General features: G+C 39.0%; 1 protein-coding gene across 1 annotated transcript in view; it reads right to left on the reverse strand.

The window, feature by feature from the left end:
• Positions 1-2,233: 2,233 nt before the first annotated feature.
• Positions 2,234-19,959, reverse strand: part of LOC115582861 (caspase recruitment domain-containing protein 8-like) — a 57,420-nt gene continuing 39,694 nt past the window's right edge. Inside the window, exons 12-15 of the mRNA XM_030419086.1 lie at positions 4,638-4,915; positions 3,874-3,987; positions 3,634-3,775; positions 2,234-3,263 (exon numbers count right to left, since the gene is read on the reverse strand). Coding sequence (XP_030274946.1) covers positions 2,944-3,263; positions 3,634-3,775; positions 3,874-3,987; positions 4,638-4,915 — 854 coding nt within the window. The 3' untranslated portion in view covers positions 2,234-2,943. The remainder of the gene's footprint in view (positions 3,264-3,633; positions 3,776-3,873; positions 3,988-4,637; positions 4,916-19,959) is intronic.

Raw genomic sequence — 19,959 nt, forward strand, 5'->3', positions numbered from 1 at the left:
CCATTAAGGATGGAAGCAGCTACTGGAGACAGTCCAGCTGTTGCACTCAAATAGCTTTGCAACTTCTGGTAAGGTAGGGTTCGGCGACCGAGTGGTTAGCTCGCTCTCTGAACTGTATTGCTAGTTCAGCTACACCTGCTGTCTGAGAGCTTGCTTCTGGGAGCGAGAAGAGGTTTAAGATGGAATAGATGACATAACACATGGCTTTTATAAGGAGAAGGAAGTCCCTCCTCCAGGGAACGGAGGTCACTTAAGAGTGTAAATTTGGTCTCAGCTTTGGTAGGGACCCTGCCCAGCAACCTATCCCCCCCACCCCAATCTTTAACCAGAGAACCATTTTAAGACCTCACCTGAAGCCAGGTCATAATGATTTCATGAGTGTTTTGTTTTGTTTGGCACTTCAATCTCGATGGATAAACAGAAGTACAGATCAGAAGAGGTAAATGTGTGTTTGGATTTTGTGGTGAACTGTCCCTTTAACAGTCATTAATTGGTGATGGCAACATTATTTTCTCATGGGACTCTGTATTAAACCAAATACAGACGGTTCCAGTTTTCTGCTTTAAACTGGGATTTTTCTGCATTTTCGTTCGAAGCACTTTGTAGAGAATTGTTCTGCACAGATTTTTTAGAATTGGCTGGTTCCCTGCGACAGCTGACCGACCAGAGAAGACTCACCTCGTCTCTCTGGAACATCAAACCGCCAAGAAACCTCACAGACATCCAGGTGAAATGTGTCTCTAAATCATTTTTTATTTTGTTCCCGTTTTTTCTTTGACCTGACCTAAAGTGCTGTGTAACCCAGTTATTTTTTTTCTTTACATATGCGTTTAAAAATGTGTCGTCTCGGTCCAAATCTAGTTTTAACATCTTAGAAACATGCAGAGACAACCAGCCATCTGTAATTTACCAAATAAGTATAAAAACTATTGTCAAGTGCAAAAATTTGTCAGTTGATAATTTGACAGCAGCAAAAAATCAACAGATTAGATATTTTTTCACCATAGATCTTTAAAAATCTGACTTAATCAATAGCTTCGATGTCCTGTGACCCAGTGACTCCAAACTAATGCTGAATTGTATCACTAAATAGTACAATAGGACACACCTGTCTTTTATTACATTTGACTGCTTCTTCTATAATATATCATATATATCTTTAACACCACACAGGCCACATAGGACACACCAACAAAACAAAGTGGTTGTAGCAAACTGCACGTTATTACAGTTTTGAGAAGCACAATATGAGCATGTTTGTTAATTAGGAGAATTATTAAGAAACAAGTACAACTACAATATTCATACAAAATAGAAGAAGCATAAAATATAAAAATCACATAAATCACAGTATTATCCTAAAATCACCTGTTAACTTCTTCATGTCTGACACGAGTACTCCTGAGTTTTTACTACATTACATGCTGTAAGTACTCAGCACACATTTCTTGGACAAAACAATTTTTGACGACATTTGAACTTCACTTGCCTTTATTTTTATTTCAACTACACACCTATGAAGTTTTATGTTGACATAATCCTCAGACAGATGTATGAACACCAGAGCACTCTTCTGTCCTGTTGAGTTCTCATTGTCAAAGGTTTCTCCATGAACGTATTTCAGGGGACAGGATTGAAACTGAGATACAGAAATCTGCAACTTAAAGTGAATGTTTGCAAGTGATGTAAAGTGGAGGGCCTCTGGCTACTTCCTACTTCCTGTGCCTTGCTCTGACCACACCCACCCGCCAGCTCTGCCTACATATTGATCATATTAATTGTTTTCTGACTGTTTGTGTGCTGTACAGCTTCTTCAATGTGAACTTTAACTGTGTTGCATAAAAAGTCAAAGCAAAGATTCTGATAAAAAGGCTTCAGTTCTTCTTTGGTTCCATTGTTTAGTTTTCTGACTTTGCTTTTGTCTGCAAACATGCTGCATGGAACCACATCACATTTAGACAGCTGTGAACTAAAGAGAACATCCTCTCACACCACTGGAGAAGCAGGAGAAGAAGTAATCAGTAACTAGTTGGCTTAAAAGGTTTTTGACCACACTTTTGGTTATCCCTGTTCCTTTAATAAACACATTTGTATATTCAGATTACAGGACGCCTCAACAAGTAACTGGCCCAGTTTGATGACAACAGAACTTTGCATTTTCCCAGTTAATAAAGAGAAAGTCAGATGAGTCTCAATAAATGAATGTATTTCAGGATTTATACATAAATGACATAAAAAACGACAACATTTCAATACACACAATAAAAAACATCTTTGTGTAAAAATATAAAAAAATAAAAAAGGTAAAAACGTGTTTTTGATGCAAGCGAAATATTTCCTTGTTTTATATAAATGTAGCAGAAATATGTAAATATACTATGTATTTAAAAGTATTTACAATTTTCATCAAAAACATCATTTGAACTGTTACATTTATAAACAGTGTTGAACCTGCATTTACACACTGATTCAGTGCAAGCCTCACTGCATTTGTGTGGGATTTTCTGAGACTCTCCTGACGTGAATCATTTTATTAATATATTTTTATTTTCCCTGATGAGCAGGTGAGAAGCTGTTAAAACTGCTGCTCTTTTATCCTACTCTGTTTACTTTGTTGATTTATTAAGTCTACTAAAAGTATGTTTCAGTGATCCCACAGTGAAAAGCCCAGAATCCTGTTCAAGCTGCTTCCTTTTCGTCTCTTCCTGTTAGATGTTATTCATAACGTGATTTACAGTCCAACAACAGTAATAAAGCTCATGATCAGTTACCTCTTGAGCTCTTTGTGACACCGAACAACTTGAATATACAAACTACAAGCATTCAAGTGCATTTTTGCCCTCTTTGGTCCTGATAAAATGAGCTAGACTCTAGGTGTGAAAACACCCTTAAACAGCCAGCTGTTATAAAGATTCATCATCACACACGTTTCATGATTTTTCTTCAGCTTAACTTCAGCTGGCTGGAAAGAGTTGGATCCGCCTTACGGAGAGCAGCGATCAGGACCGAGCTGGCTACAGTTCCCTTTTTTGGAACTGTGTCGATCAATTTTCGTGCTTTATCCTGTGTGGTCGATTGTGTTTTGACTGACTGCATTTCTTCATCATTTATAATGTCCAAATCAAGAAGTTTATCCAGAAGCTGGTTCAGAACAGGTCCAGACACTCGCTTTATAAACTGCATCCTAACAGACCTCAGCCTCTTTTCTGCAAGCACATAGTCTTTTGCTGAGACGTTCATCTGTGCAGTTCTCCTTGTTGAATCTGGAAGATACCCAAAGATAAAACTTTTAAAAACCATCATCACTTTGAAAGCAAACTCTAAGAAAGTACAACATTTTAAAGTTCGAACTGAAATTCCAGCCACCTAAATACACCAGATTTAGCCATCAAGGTTCATGGATAATTCCCACATAAATTAACAAAATGTTGAAAAACTCTCCATCAAAGGTAAAGAAAGTGAGGAAAACATTCCTCTATCTGGATCGGCACCAAATATTAATGAGGTCTGTTCTGGTCTGTTCACTGCATCCTTTTGGATTTGAATGCTTCAGAGATGCAGAACACTTCAACATCACCGGTTCAAATCTATTCTATTCATCTCTGTTGTTCCATCAGGTGGATGAAGTCTTACCGTTCAGATCAAGGTCATACTCCCAGACCACCAGCTGTCCACGATCTTTGACTGTTAAAGTCACTTCTTTTGTGGTCGTCGGCAGGCGGACCTCAAATGTCGGGTCGTAATTTGGTCCAAACTCCATGTTGAACTTTGCACTCTGAAAAAAAAAAAAGTGTCAGAATCGTTAAAGTGTTCAAAGATGAATCGTGTCAACATGCTGCAGCACTAACAAAGTCTTTTATTTCAAATTCTCACCGGAGGCTGTATTTTAATGGCCTGAGTACAGTGAAGAGTGTAACTCTGATCTTCAATGAGTTCACATTTTGAAGGAACCTGGATGTTCTCTGAATATCGCTGCTGTGTGCTCACCTGAAGAGACATCAGAACATTTTAACAATTCAACAGTTTCTCCTCAGTAGAACCTGACATTAACAGGTCTATTATATCTCATTACAGATAAATCAGTATCTGTGTATTTGTAGGTCAGCAAGTACCCACATTCACTGCATCAGCAGAGTGGGGCTGCAACTAGGCCTGGGAATCATTCAAAACACTCTCGATAGTGGTACCTTTACTTCAATACTGGTTTCTGAACAATCCTTTCTTCAATACTAATAAATTGATTAAAAAATAAAGAAAATATTAAACATCTAGATACACTCACTTCAGAAGATATTCAAGACATGAGAGCAGATAAGAGCTGCTTGCTCTGAAGTGAATATGGCAAATTATTTTAATGATCCATTATCAAAACAAGATTGAATAACACGACAAGTTGTTCTGCATAAAATTTCCTCTCTGTGTTTCCCTGTTTGATTGATTTAAAGAGAGCGAGCTCTCTTTTCCATTGAAAAAACATTAGGTGCGGATCTCTTAACATCCAGCATGAACAGGAGAAATCATTACAGCAAGAACAGGCTTATCAGTGTTCATATGAACATATTACTGTTTTAAGACATATTGGTTAGGTCTTCTTTAAGAGACAAGTTTGGACTGACAGCTGTAACACGGAGCTTTACCTCGTCCAGATGGATGTTCCTCGGGAGGAGAAACACGTTGAGTTTTTGTCTCTTTGTTTTTGGGTTTGGTTGTCCGAGGAACAGCAGGACTTTGCCGCTAACTGGTCTTATGTCGTTGCTGTTCAACAAGCTTTTAAAAAATTTCCTCACTATGCCAAAGGCAGAGAAGTGAGAGACTGTAACAACCACATGAGTGTCTGTAATCTCCAGCGGCTCGATGAAGTTCATTCCATCATCAGTGATGTGGACGACAGACAGCAGACCTTCAGGCAGCGGAGCTGTGAAAACACAGAAATGTGAACTTTTACTCATTACAATTTATAGTTACATTATAGTAGTTGTTTTATAGAGTTTCCCAGAACATTGAGCTGATCTTTTGTACAACTGTTGTCCAGGTTGAGCAATTTATTGAACACATATTAAGTGATGGACGATGGAAAGCCGGTGACAGACTGTGCCTTTGCTCCTACAAGGGGAGAATAAATTGTTGTGCCTGGAGAAACTGCTGGTCCAAATTACCAATAAATGGAAAGCAAAATAAGTAAAAGAAAAACAAAGAAATACAGTTTTTTTTAAATAACGCGAATAATCTCCAGATGATAAATTCTATGGATTTTGTGACCTTTGGTTGAGAGGGCCCTGTTGTGGAGTCCTTACCATCCATAACTTCACAGTGAGGCAGGTGGAGCTGACAGACAGCAGCTTCCTCTGAACACTTGATATCAAACAGCAGCCCTGCAGCCATCTTGCCAGCTGATCTGAGGAGGCTCTCATCCCATTGGACGGTCCTGTACAGCAGCTCCGCCTCCTGAACCATAACAAACACCAGTCCAGTCGCTTCACACTGGAACACACCTGGACCAGGACACCTGAACCTGTAGGACACAGAGGAGCTGTTAGCAACAAGCCAGACTGCCGTTAAAAGATCCGGTGATGGGCAGATACTCTTTCTTATTTATCCTACACGTCGTGTTTTAGACACACTGCTCACACTGACAACCATTCCATCGTCCAACAGACAGAAGTTCACTGCAAATTTTAGTAAATACATAAATATTCTGTAATAATAATTAGAGTTTATCAACTTGCTTTGTTAACCCAGCCTGGCTTTTTCAGAGTCTGTGTATGTTAAAAGAACATTTCACTGCACATTCTGAGCCCTTAACCTTGATCAAACATTTTCAAATATTCTAATCTAGGATTTCAAACAGGTGTGACAATCACATATTGAGGTATATGTTGTAATCTGTTTACTTTCATTCACTGAATATAATCTGTGATAAATGCCAAGACACTGATCAGACTTTAGCAAATCAGGACCAAGCATGAAAACATAATCCACAGTAGAAGTGTTCTGGTTTGGAGGAATCACACTACATTTAATTTGTCATTGTAGGAAACTGATTTATAACAGTGAACTTTTGATGCATCTTGTGTGATTTTAGATTACTTCTCTTATACCAAGCAAGGGCCAATCACAAGTCACAGTGTTCGTCCTCTTGATTTTTTGCAACTGGTTGTTCAGAAAAAGATCCAGACTGAACTGGGAAAATTCAGCTTTCAGGCTTTCAGCACCCGCCGCATGGAAAACACTAAATACATTTTGGAGTTCAGTGAGAGCAAGAACAACTTTATGAATTAAATAAAACAATACTTTTGCTCAGATTTTCTGCAGGATTTATTGAGGTCAATAATCTGGACCAGATTATGTCTGCATATTAAATTAGCATTCTGATTTTTCTAGATTAAATGCCAGTCAGGTTTGTGACACAGAATAGATTCAACATTTCTCACTAATCTTGCTCTGTAGTACATCCTTTATAGAGCATTTGATGTTTTGTTACCTGTATGATGTCTTTCCAGACTCAGTTAGTAGTTCAGGTTGTAAATGTTGCTTGTCCTAAAATTAAAAGAGTCACAAAATTAGTTCATTAAACTGGACGGGAGAGTTAATTAAAACACATTGAGATGGGGGCAAAGACAGCAGCCCAACTCTCCCAGTTATGTACAGTTTAGTCTATATGCACTTTAATATTTATTAAATTAATTATCCCTTGTTAAAAATATCATTATCATTGAGTGGAATTTTCCTGCACAACTGAAGCCTGCAGGACTGTGATGGACAGAATGCAGGAGGTCTGGAAAATTAAACTCTGGCTGGAGTGAAACTAAGAGAGCATAAATGTCTAAAAATGTGACAAACTGACATTTGGACTTTGAGCCTCTCCACACAGAAGCTGATGCTGCTGGTTCGACCTCTCTGGATCATCAGGACACGGCTGATCCTCTTCTTCCTCTTTACTCTCCTCTCTGATGTTCTCAGACACAGGGAGGTCTGACTCAGATGTGAATGGATCTGGGGGATGGGAGACACAACAGAGGTCAAACTTTCAGACATCCTGGTGACCCAACATTCATAAACTTCCAACAGCCAAGTCCACAGCTCAAAGCTGGTCAGGGTCCTTTGTAGCTTGTCTTTCTACACATTTACCTGTTGTTATCTATTGGTAAACCCTTTAATGAAGTCAAAATGTGGAAAATCTGGTCAAAAGTTTAAGGCCAACTGCAGTTATGTTTAAGTCAAGACAAGGTCGAAAGGGGGTTAATGCAAATTTAAGACCAAGTCCATACTGTGTTATTAAAGAAAATTGACAAAGAAGAGAGACTGAACCCCTAATAGGGAGCTGAATCCTGCATCAAGGCAAAACAAATACAAGACATCATCATTCCCAACATTTAAAACAGAAAAGAAAACAACACAGCTGCTGAAATTACAGTGTCATTAACACACAGCAGCCAATCTTACAGTTATACTTTAATAACAGTTTAAATTCCTTTCCGATATTCCAGCAGGCTTTCACTCACGTTGTTCAGGTCCTGGATGGCTGCTGAGTGGCAAGACTTGAATAGGACGATTTTGTTTGGACACGTTAATACTTTTCTTTAAATATCCCTGTTTGTTGTGTGGACTTTCAAGGCGTTTCCTCTCTTGAATATAGATCGGATAAGTCTGAAAGGCATATGAAAAAGCACAGTGACAATCTGATAATGTACTCAGACATATGATGATCAAGATACTCTTGACATAGCTGACGATTGTCTGAGAAGAGGAGACAGAAAAAGGATCTGAATAAAATAGAACTAGTAAATACAATGTGCACTTTATAATCAACGTATTTTGGAACACAAAGAACAGATTTGTGTGCATCTTTTAGGGAATCTACCTTCTTCTTTTCTTTGCTTCGTTTGATCTGTTTAAGCTCATTTTGAAGCTCAGTTAAGCGCCGGCGGTAAACCTCTATCTCAGCCTCCAGACGCCGGGCTTCAATCTTGTACCTCTGATAATACTCTGGAGAGCTGATCACTGTGTTCTTCCTTGGAGGGAAAAGAGAGAAAATCTTAGTGAGAGAGTTTAATTATATATATACATTTCTCTTTCACTCGTTTGGCTCAAGTGAGAATGATCATTCACAGTAGAAGTGTTCTGGTTTGGAGGAATTACACTACATTCAATTTGTCATCGTAGGACACTGATTTATAAAAGTGAACTTTTGATCTTCTTTTGTGACTTTAGATTATTTCTCTTATAGCAAGCAAGGGCCAATCACAAATCACAGTGTTCGTCCTCTTAATGTTTTGCGACTGGTTGTTCCGAAAAAGATCCAGACTGAACTGGGAAAATTCAGCTTTCAGGCTTTCAGCACCCACCGCATAGAAAACACTGAATACATTTTGTAGTTCAGTAAGAGTAAGAACAACTTTATGAATAAAATAAAACAATATATGTGATCAGATTTTCTGCAGGATTTATTGAGGTCTATAATCTGGACCAGATTATGTCTGTATATTAAATTACCATTTCTGATCTCTCTAGATTAAATGCCAGCCAGGTTTGTGACACAGAATACATTCAACGTGTCTCGCTAATCTTGCTCTGTAGTACATCCCTTATAGAGAATTTGATGTTTTGTTACCTGTATGACGTCTTTCCAGACTCAGTTAGTAGTTCAGGTCGGATATGTTGCTGGTCCTAAAATTAAAAGAGTCACAAAATTAGTTAATTAAACTGGACGGGAGAGTCAATTAAAGCATATTGAGATGGGGGCAAAGTTTAGTCTATATTCACTCCTTAATATTTACTCATCAGTTCATTATCCCTTGTTAAAAATATAAGTATCATTGAGTGGAATTATCCTGCACAACTGAAGCCTGCAGGACTGTGATGGACAGAATGCAGGAGGTCAGGAAAACTAAATTCTGGCTGGAGTGAAACTAAGAAAGCCTAAATGTCTAAAAATGTGACAAACTGACATTTGTATTTTTAACCTCTCCACACAGAAGCTGATGCTGCTGGTTTGACCTCTCTGGATCATCAGGACACGGCTGATCCTCTTCATCCTCTTTACTCTCCTCTCTGATGTCCTCAGACACAGGGAGGTTTGACTCAGATGTGGATGGATCTGGAGGATGGGAGACACAGCAGAGGTCAAACTTTGGGACATCCTGGTGACCCAACATTCATAAACTTGTAACAGCCAAGTCCACAGTTCAAAGCTGGTCAGGGTCCTTTGTAGCTTGTCTTTCTACACACATTAGCTGTTGTTATCTATTGGCAAACCCTTTAATAAAGCCAAAATGTGGAAAATCAAGTAAAAAGTTTAAGGCAAAGTGCAGGTATGTTTATGTCAAGACAAGGTCGAAAGTGGGTCAATACAAATCTAAGAACAAGTCCATACTGTATGAGAGAAAAACAGAGATTCAACCCCTTATATTATAGGGGGGCTGAATCCTGCATCAAGGCAAAACAAATACAAGACATCATCATTCCCAACATTTAAAACAGAAAAGAAAACAACACTGCTGCTGAAATTACCAAGTGTCATTAACACACATCAGCCAACCATACAGTCATACTTTAATAATAGTTTAAGTTCCTTCACAATATTACGGCAGGCTTTCACTCACGTTGTTCAGGTCTGTCAGGTGGAGCCTTGTTGACGTTGCCTGGATGTCTGCTTAGTGACGAGACTCGAATACGACCAAATTGTTTGGGTATGACAATACTTTTCTTTAAACATCCCAGTTTGTTGAGTGGATTTTCAAGGCGTTCTCTCTCTTGATTATAGTCCGAATAAGTCTAAAAAGCATATGAAAAAGCACAGTGACAATCTGATAATGTACTCAGACATATGATGATCAAGATAGTTGATAGTGATTTTTTATTTTCCAATACACCTGAAGTTACTGATGATGGATTGTCAGTGAAGAGGAGACACAAAAATGACATGAATAAAACGGAACTAGTAAATATAATGGTGCACTATTTAATCAAGGTATTATGGAGCACAAAGAATAGATTTGTGTGCATCTTTTAGAGAATCTACCTTCATCTTTTTTTTGCTTCGTTTGATCTGTTTAAGATCATTTTGAAGCTCAGTTAAGCGCCGGCGGTGAAACTCTATCTCAGCCTCCAGACTCCGGGCTTCAATCTTGTACCTCTGATAATACTCTGGAGAGCTGATCACTGTGTTCTTCCTTGGAGGGAAAAGAGAGAAAATCTTAGTGAGAGAGTTTAATTATATATATACATTTCTCTTTCACTAGTTTGGCTCAAGTGACAATGATCATTCACAGTAGAAGTGTTCTGGTTTGGAGGAATTACACTACATTCAATTTGTCATCGTAGGACACTGATTTATAAAAGTGAACTTTTGATCTTCTTTTGTGACTTTAGATTATTTCTCTTATAGCAAGCAAGGGCCAATCACAAATCACAGTGTTCGTCCTCTTAATGTTTTGCGACTGGTTGTTCCGAAAAAGATCCAGACTGAACTGGGAAAATTCAGCTTTCAGGCTTTCAGCACCCACCGCATAGAAAACACTGAATACATTTTGTAGTTCAGTAAGAGCAAGAACAACCTCATGAATAAAATAAAACAATATATGTGATCAGATTTTCTGCAGGATTTATTGAGGTCAATAATCTGGACCAGATTATGTCTGTATATTAAATTAGCATTTCTGATCTCTCTAGATTAAATGCCAGCCAGGTTTGTGACACAGAATACATTCAACGTGTCTCGCTAAACTTGTTCTGTAGTACATCCCTTATAGAGAATTTGATGTTTTGTTACCTGTATGACGTCTTTCCAGACTCAGTTAGTAGTTCAGGTTGGAAATGTTGCTGGTCCTAAAATTAAAAAAGAGTCACAAAATTAGTTAATTAAACTGGACGGGAGAGTTAATTAAAACACATTGATATGGGCGCAAAGACTGAAGCTCAACTCTCCCAGTTATGTACAGTTTAGTCAATATTCAGTCCTTAACATTTATTCATCAGTTTATTATCCCATGTAAAAAATATTATTATCATTCAGTGGAATTATCCTGCACAAGTGAAGCCTGCAGGACTGTGATGGACAGAATGCAGGAGGTCAAGAAAACTGAACTCTGACTGGAGTGAAACTAAGAAAGCCTAAATGTCTAAAAATGTGACAAACTGACATTTGTATTTTGAGCCTCTCTACACAGAAGCTGCACTGCAATTTTTTCTGTGCTTGCCAAGATTTAAAAACACAGATTTAGAAATATGGGATTAATAATCTTGTTTTAAAGTTATTTACTAGCTGAATTCACAGTATATTCTTAAATTGAGCATATGTTTTTTCTAATGCCTCAGTTAGTCAGGAATAATTAAAATGACATAATTTACTACTAAAACAAGCCAAATTAGATAGAGAACATTTGAGGTAAATTGTTTGATCATACAAAGGGCTTTTGTCATGATCTATGGCTGCAGTGTCTGTGTTGTGTTTTTGTGCTTGTGTTTGTTTGCTTGCAGAGGTGGAGTTTTGCGGTCACAGGACGGAGTTCCCACACACGCACCTGCAGCAGGTTCATTATCAGCGCCGCTTTAAAGTCCGGATCCTCACGCAACCTGCTGCCAGATGATTTCGTTTACCTCACACAGGAAATGGCTCAGTTGACATCGTGTTCATGTGTTTTCTAGATCTTACTCTTACTGCGTCTTTCTTTGTCTTCAGTGATCTCATGTGTAAAGACCTGTCTGTGACTCCGCTCCACTGTGCAGGCACCTCTGCAGTCCACCACCTTGCGCTCCTCCGAGCGACTACAGAATAAGACTGTTATGTGAAAGCCACTACTTTCAGTGGTTAATAAGTCTGACAGAAATTTCACTTGCATGCAGTCCTGTGATTTCAGTAGCACCCTGTTAAAATTGTTTTAAGATATATGCTCTGATATTTAGGACATGTTTTAAATGTCGGCCTATACGTATTTCAATATGAACCAACTTGTTTCAAGTAACAGCATAATCATACTCCACTAGTATTAAGAAATTTCCACTTAAATTAGTGACTTATTTTCTTGTTCCCTGGCCTTTATAGTCTATTTGCCAGGAATGTGAACCCGGAAATGTTGAGTACACCAAAGTTTTATGTTAGAAATGTACAGTATGGGTCCCCAGCATTAAGAAACTGCCAGATGCTAACTTGCATATGTTGAGCAATTTTCATAATTAGCATTATTAGCATTATTAGCATTATTAGCATTAATTAGAATTAATTGCTTATATGGGCAATATTTCAGGAACTGCTTGGCCAATTTGGACAATATTGGCATGATTTTGGGGGTTATTGAGGATGCTGAATCCATTTCTGACATTTTCAAAATTCAAAATGGCAATTTAAAGCAAAAGTGGCCATATTTCAAGTCCCAATGGGACGATTTTGATGAATTTTGAGTCAATTTTGAATGAATTGAATGTTTTAGCTGAATCTATAAAAATAAATTGTAGGATATTTATGAACACAATTATCCAAATGATGCAGAATATCTACAATTTGATTCACAAAACGTTACACTCTCAGGTGACATTGGAGATAACAAAGGCAAGTACCGTATCAAACTAGAATACTATGACTATGGCTAAATAATACAGAGAAAGGCCATTTCATACAAGTCACAGGTAGAACACAAGAGTCCAGGAACAGGTTTTAAAACACAAGTATAGCCAAAATTGTCAAAGCAGAAGACTCTATCTGCACTAGTTACACAACGTGTTACAACTAGAAAACTTTCATCAAGCAAGAGTGCCTTGCACTTCTGCTACTCTGCACTATATAACAATAACTTAATCATCAGCATCATCATCTGCTGTGTCTTCATCTTCTTCTTCAGACTACATTCTTTTCGTCTTGCTCTTCTTGTTGTGAGTATGTGAGCAGGTTGCAACATTTACTGTCATATCCTTTGCCTCTGCAGCTTTGCAGCTACAGCTGATAATGTCCAACAGGTCAGGAGGAGCAACAGGGCTTGAATCCAGGACATGCATAATGACTTCCTTCTCGCCTTCCTTCTTGTCCCATCCGGGGGGGGTTGCACTTTCAGGTTATGTCATATCTGGCACCGTTCAGAGATGCACACTTCTTGTGGTTGTACAGAGCCAGGGGAAAAAAAGCCTCACTGCCTCTGTGATTTGCAAATCAGTAGCTCCCTCCTCTCTGATGAACTGAAGCAGGTCACCAGGTACTACTGTCATGGCCTTAAGCGCGTACACCTTCCCTTTACCAACAGGATAGGAGGTGGTGTCACGCCCAGAGAGAGCGTGCATAGCCAGGGTGGAGCGACAGTGCTCACCCAGATTCTCTTCTGTCGAATTGATGTTGAGAACAGTGCCATCCCATCTCTCCATCTGCAGGTGACATGTGATACCCACCAGGTAGGGGGTTGTCAGTGAGAGTTGGTACTCTGTTGCGCTCTTCCCAGCTCTTCTCTGCCTCTTGTGGTCTTTGGCAGAAACTTGCTCATACAGGTCAAAGATAATAAATATTCGGGTGATGTAGCAATCAAGCCAGCGCCCCAAACTGGCTGCAAGGTCTGTCACAGCGCGTGACGATGGCCACACCGCGTGGTAGATGAGCTGCGATGAATCAACGAGTACAACGTCTGGTAGGTGGGCATTGGGAACACGGATTCCAAGATGCTGAACAATAACAGACATGTTACTTTCCTTCTTTTTTTTTTAGAACTTAATTTTTATTTATTTTGACAACACGACATATTCATTCCCCTGTTATGTACATTTTTAAAGCAGCGCAACAAAACATCATATAAAACATAAAATCAATTACACAGATCCAAAGTAAGAGAAAGAGGCAAAAAAAAAAAAAAAAGGTAAAGGAAGATAAATTATGGAATATAATACAAAGAATGGCAATATTGTTAAAGGAATTCATTAATAAAATAAATAAAGAAATAATTAAATGAGAGGGAAAGGAATCCACTCTAGGTATCAAATTACATGATGCGATGGTGATGTGTGATGTGTGTACTTGATCAAGAGTCTAATGCTACAAACTTATTGTATTAGCAGAGCTATGACAGGTTTCCATCGTTTAATAAAAATAGGTTTTTGAAGTCTTAATGAATATGTAATTTGCTCCATCTGGTAAATGTCCCATATTTTCTGGATCCATACATTGTAAGTAGGAGGATCTGGCTTTAGCCACCTGATGGTTATACATTTTAATGCTGCTGTGAGCAAAATGTTTAAGAGATATTTCACATCCCTACCTTCTATACCCTCAGGAATTGCTCCCAATAATGTTATTATAGGGGTGTGTGGAATATCCCGTTTGAAAACCTCTCTGAGAGCATCAAAAACATCCTTCCAGAATAGGCTCAATTTGGGACACAACAAGAATATATGGGTGTGATTAGCATTCTCAGTGCAGCAGTTCCTCCAACATGAGCTACCAAGTGCTGGTCCCATCTTAGATGTTATTGCTGGTGTTCTGAAGAACCTGGTAACTACTTTCCACTTAAATTCCTTCCATGTGTTCGAGTTTGTGGCAAGGTGTGCTTCAGTACATATCTCCTTCCAAGTGTCGAGTGATATGTTTTTGTTCATCTCCGCCTCCCACCTCAATCTTATGTGTTCAGAGTTATGCACATTTATTGATAAGAATATATTATATAATTTACTAATTATTTTCTTATCTCCATGACTTATTTGTGAAATGAGAAACTTTTCTATAGGGGTAGATCTTTTAAGTTTTCCCCAATCTTTGTGTGTCATCAGAAAAGATCTCAACTGCAGATATCTGAAGAAGTCTGTCCTAGGGAGATCAAATTCATTTTTCAACTGTGCGAAGGTTTTCAAATTGTCATCCTTGACTAGCTGGTGCAGATAGTTTAGGCCATGGTCTGACCACTTCCTAAAACCAGAATCTAAATTATTAGGAGTGAAGGTCTTCATAAGTCCAATATTTGTTAATGATGAGAGTACCTTTGGCAACCCGAAAGCTGACCGTATTTTATTCCAGATTTTTAAAGTGGTTTTGGTCCAGTCCGCCATTTCTTTTGTAGGAGTGTCTAAAAAAGCCAAGTTTTCCAGAGACTCTGGGCACATACTTTTCTCGATATTAAGCCATCGTGTAAAGGTATCGTTCTGAATCCATACTATAAGTGGCTTCATCTGTGCAGTGTGACTGTAGAGTTTTAAGTCTAATTCTGGGGCGTTTTTTTTGCCATATAAATTTTGATATCATTTTGTCAAGGTCATCAAGGGTTCTTTTAGGAATTTCCACTGGTAGCATCTGAAATAAATACAATAGTCTAGGCAAGACGTTCATACGGATACTTTCCACACGCCCCAGTAGGGAGAGCGGAAGTGAGGACCATCGTTCCAAGTCGTTGCTAATGTGCCGAATTATTTTATTGTAGTTTACATCATACAAATTGTGTAGGGATTGGGGTATATGAATACCAAGGTATTTAATGCCTTCTCTAGGCCACTTAAATCCACTTTGTAACTTAACATTTTCTGAAACCAAACTGTTCACATCCATAGCCTCTGTTTTGTCTACATTAACTTTATATCCAGAGTAATACCCATACCTAGAGATGAGCTCCTTAAGATATGGTATAGTGGATATGGGTTCTCTTAAATACAGCAAGACATCATCTGCATAGAGTGATATTTTGTGTTCTTCTCTATTTATTATAATCCCTTTTATGTTATTATCATCTCTAATGAGCTGGGCTAGTGGCTCAATGCTAATAGCAAATAGCAAGGGCGATAAAGGGCAGCCTTGTCTGCATCCTTGTTGTAGTGTGAATCTCTCTGATCTGTATCCATTAACCCTAACAGCCGCTTGTGGGGAAGAATAAAGTGTTTGTATCCAATCTATAAAATTGGGGCCGAATTTGAATCGTTTTAATGTTTGAAGTAGATATCGCCAAGACACACGATCAAATGCCTTTTGTGCATCTAAGGATATGATCACTGACTCTAATTTCTTATTTTTCTGATGGGAAATGATGTTTAGTAAACGTCTTATGTTATCGCCATAATATCTTCCGGAGATGAACCCCGTTTGATCAGGGTGTATGATTTGAGTAATTATCTTGTTTACCCGTCTGGCTAAGATTGCTGTTAATATACGCACATCTGCATTCAGCAGAGATATTGGCCTATAAGACTGACAATCGGTGGGGTCTTTACCCTCTTTATGAATTACGACTATGGTTGCCTCATTCCAAGATGGTGCCATAGTTTTGGACTCTAGGGCATGACTATATGCTTTTAATAACAGGGGTGCCAGCAGGTCTTTAAAGGTTTTATAAAATTCATTGACAAATCCGTCCGGACCTGGACTTTTGCTATTCTTAAGTGTCGAAATCACCTGTTTTATCTCCAATTCCTGTATTGGCTGATCTAGTTCCTCAGCTGTTGAGTTTGTTAATTCAGTTAATTTTATATGTTTTAGGTACTCCGATAGTTTTGCATCGTCATCGCATGTATCTGTATTCTTATATAATGATTTGTAGAATTCTGCAAATGCCCCTGCTATTTCGTTCGGTTTTGTGGCCATATTTGCTTGTGATTTTATTCTATGTACGACATTTGAAGATTGCTGCTTTCTTAATCTAAAAGCTAATAATTTGCTTGCCCTGTTTCCATATTCATAATATTTTTGATTTGTAAATCTTAAGCATCCCTCAATCTTGTCTGATAAGAGGCTATTTAGTTGTCTGCGAGTTGCATTTAGGTCGTTGGTGACACTAGTTGTTGCAGATTGTTTATGTTTATGCTCTAACTTTTTAATTTCATCTTCTAATTCTCGCTGTCTTGCCTCCCTCTCTCTTTTCCTCGCAGATGTGAACGATATGATACGGCCCCTGATATATGCTTTGGCACAATCCCATAATATTAGGGGGCTAATTTCTGGTGAGGCATTGGTATCTAGATATATCTTGAATTCTTCTGAAATAAAGGAAATAAATTCTTTATCATTAAGGAGAGAAGTGTTGAGCCTCCATTGTTTAGTTGTTGGTCTGTGTCCTATATCCCATTTCAATAAGACAGGTGCATGGTCAGAAATAGTGATAGGCAATATCTCAATGTCTGTTATCCTATGCAAATCTGCTCTTGGGGTGAAAAAATAGTCTATCCTAGAATAAGATGCATGTCTGTTTGAATAGAAGGTAAAGTCCCTACCTCTCGAAAACTTACTTCTCCATATATCGACCAGACCTGCTTCTGTAATTTGATATTTAAGCATTTTACTCATTCTGGGGAGGGGAGCTTTAGAAGGCGGTTGCCGATCCATTAGCTGAGACATTACACAATTAAAATCCCCTCCCAGTAGCAGTAAGCCAGTGCTATACTGTAATATTGTATTAAACAATGTTTTAATAAATCCGGGCTCATCTTCATTGGGTGCATACACATTTATTAAGGACACCTCTACACCGTCAATTACTCCATTAACTAAAATATATCTCCCCTCTGTATCCTTATGCATTAAGGTTTTTGTAAAATTTATTTGTCTGTGTATAAGAATGGAAACTCCCTTCCTCCTCCCTGAGCGGTGAGAAGAGTAGTATACTTTATCTGCCCATGACTTTAACTTCTCGTGTTCTACGTCAGACAGGTGCGTTTCTTGTAGAAATGCTATTTGGCAGTTCATTTGTCTTAGCTGGTTTAATATCTTCTTTTTCTTAATTGGACAATGAAGACCCCTCACATTATAGCTTATGATTTTTAATTTATCCATCACTCACAAAGTTTTAATTTTTGCTTCGATTCTGAGGAGGAACGGAAGGCGACGGTGAACACAATGTATGCCATGTCTTAATGTATGAGTTTTATGGAGTGTGATCAAGTAATGCAACCAAAAAGAGTGGACAAAACAAAGGTAGATGCTGCAGCTGCGTAAAGGTTTTTTGACTTCAACAAGTAATATAGTGCTGTAGGTGAATAGAGGGAATGACTTTGTTATTATATATAACTCAGGATCCCTGGGGAACAAAGGGATCAGAACAAGAACACAGAACCAGGTATAACTATAGTTAAGAGATATGATAGTACTTGGGACCTTGTCCCTAACTGCTAAGTAAGCAGCAAGTGTGCACAGTCTAGATTGGATTGGACTGTACTTCAGGTGCGCTAAGACAAAGAAAGAAGAAAGTAAAAAGAAAATGATCATCATTCATTCATTCAGGCTCCTGCATATTGTAAATATATCAAGTTAAACAGCTCTTTACAGCTTTGTAAACATAAATTACTTGTAAAATCAAGCTCTGAAAAGGAGTTGGAAGTAGTCTGCTCTTACTTTAAGAAACTTAGAATAAATGATAATAATGAGGACTACTATAACCTTATATTGCTCATGGGGCATGCTGGTGTATGTTAAATGAGATATAGATTGCACTGTTAATGATCCCATGTGAAATTTCACAAGTGAACCGGTATGACGACAGAGAGGGGAAAAGAAAGAAAAAGAAAGAAAGAAACATCGCTCGTAATATTAGAGTCACTCGTCATTATCATAACCGGTTCTTACTGTTAATGTCACATATGTTAAGGATACACTCAGTCATCTATCTCCGTTGCTGGGAGGATTTTCTTCACATAGTCCATGGCCTTCTGGGGGTCCACGAACTCCTTGTCCTCGTCCCGGTGTGTGATTCGAAGTCTGGCTGGATAGAATAAGCCGTAGCGGATCTCCTTCCGACCTCGAAGTGCTTTCCGTACATCTGTGAATGCAGCTCGAGCTTTGGCAACACTGGCGGTGTAGTCGGGAAATATGGCAATGCGGTGTCCATTATAAGACAGTGGAGCTCCGTCCCGGGCTTTTCGTAGGATCTCCACAGCGTCTCCATCGTAGTGTAGTTTAGCGATTATCACCCGTGGCCTCTCTCGGTCTCCTTGATTCCTGGTAGCCAGTGCGCGGTGTGAGCGGTCCACCTTTATATCCCGGTCCAGCTGAAGGACTTCTCTGATGATTTTAGCAACCGCTTTTGGGGAGCTGGAGTTCGGTTGCTCTTCTATGCCTGCAATCCTGATGTTGCCCCGTCTCATTCTTCCCTCCATGTCCTCACATCGATCTTTAAGAGTTGCCACCTGGTTTTTAAGGCTGGATACCGTGGCTTGCAGCGAAGTCACTTCGTCGGACCATGTTGATAATCCACCCTTCATATCCTGTATGTCTGTTTTGATGTGGTCGACTTCTGCCCGCATTGCTTTCATATTGTTGGCGACTTCAGACCTCATTCCTTGTAACTCCGATTTAAGTGCGTTAAAGTCATCCGTCAGCGCACTTTTTAGTTCGCTCCTGATGATTTTAGAAATCTCTCCCCTTAAGGAGGATAAGACCTCTTTTTTAATATCTTCGGCATCCATGGTTGAGTTTCCAGGCCGGGTAGGCGAGGGTTGGTTTAGCACACCTGGTGTATGCTGCCTCGTGGTTCTAGTAGGCCGTTGGCTGTTAGCATTAGCTTGGCCGCCGTACTTGTATTGTTGAAGCTTTTCCGCCATTCAAATCGACGCTCTGCGTGCAGTTCGGCCGTTTGCCTCCCTATGTTGTCTTTCGTAAACGTTTGGGCTGAGCTTCACGTATTTTTAAGCTGTTTTTTGGAATAAATATTGTTAATTCTGCAGGAGCTCTGAAAAATGCTTCTTACGCCATGTCCTGCTCACGAGCGCCCCCGATAAGAAAGTGTTACTTTCCTTCTGAGGCATCCATACTCATCAATGATCGATGCAGGGACCAGGCCTAGCTTGTAGTTAAAGAGGGTAGAGAGTTCCATTCTTCTCTTGCTCCCCACCACCAGCAGCCGAGCAAACAACGCCACAAGTTCACATATGATCTTCCCATTGACCTTCAATCCTTTTGTCTTGAATTTCATTGTCACAACCTTATTTGAGATGGGTCCATGAAATCCCCCAGGAAGCGATGAAGAGAAAAGTGTGCCCATGTCCTGCCCGATCTTCAATGCATCTTGCACATTCACC

This window comes from Sparus aurata, chromosome 6 (genome assembly GCF_900880675.1).
Source record: "Sparus aurata chromosome 6, fSpaAur1.1, whole genome shotgun sequence".
In the NCBI taxonomy this organism is placed as follows: domain Eukaryota; kingdom Metazoa; phylum Chordata; class Actinopteri; order Spariformes; family Sparidae; genus Sparus; species Sparus aurata.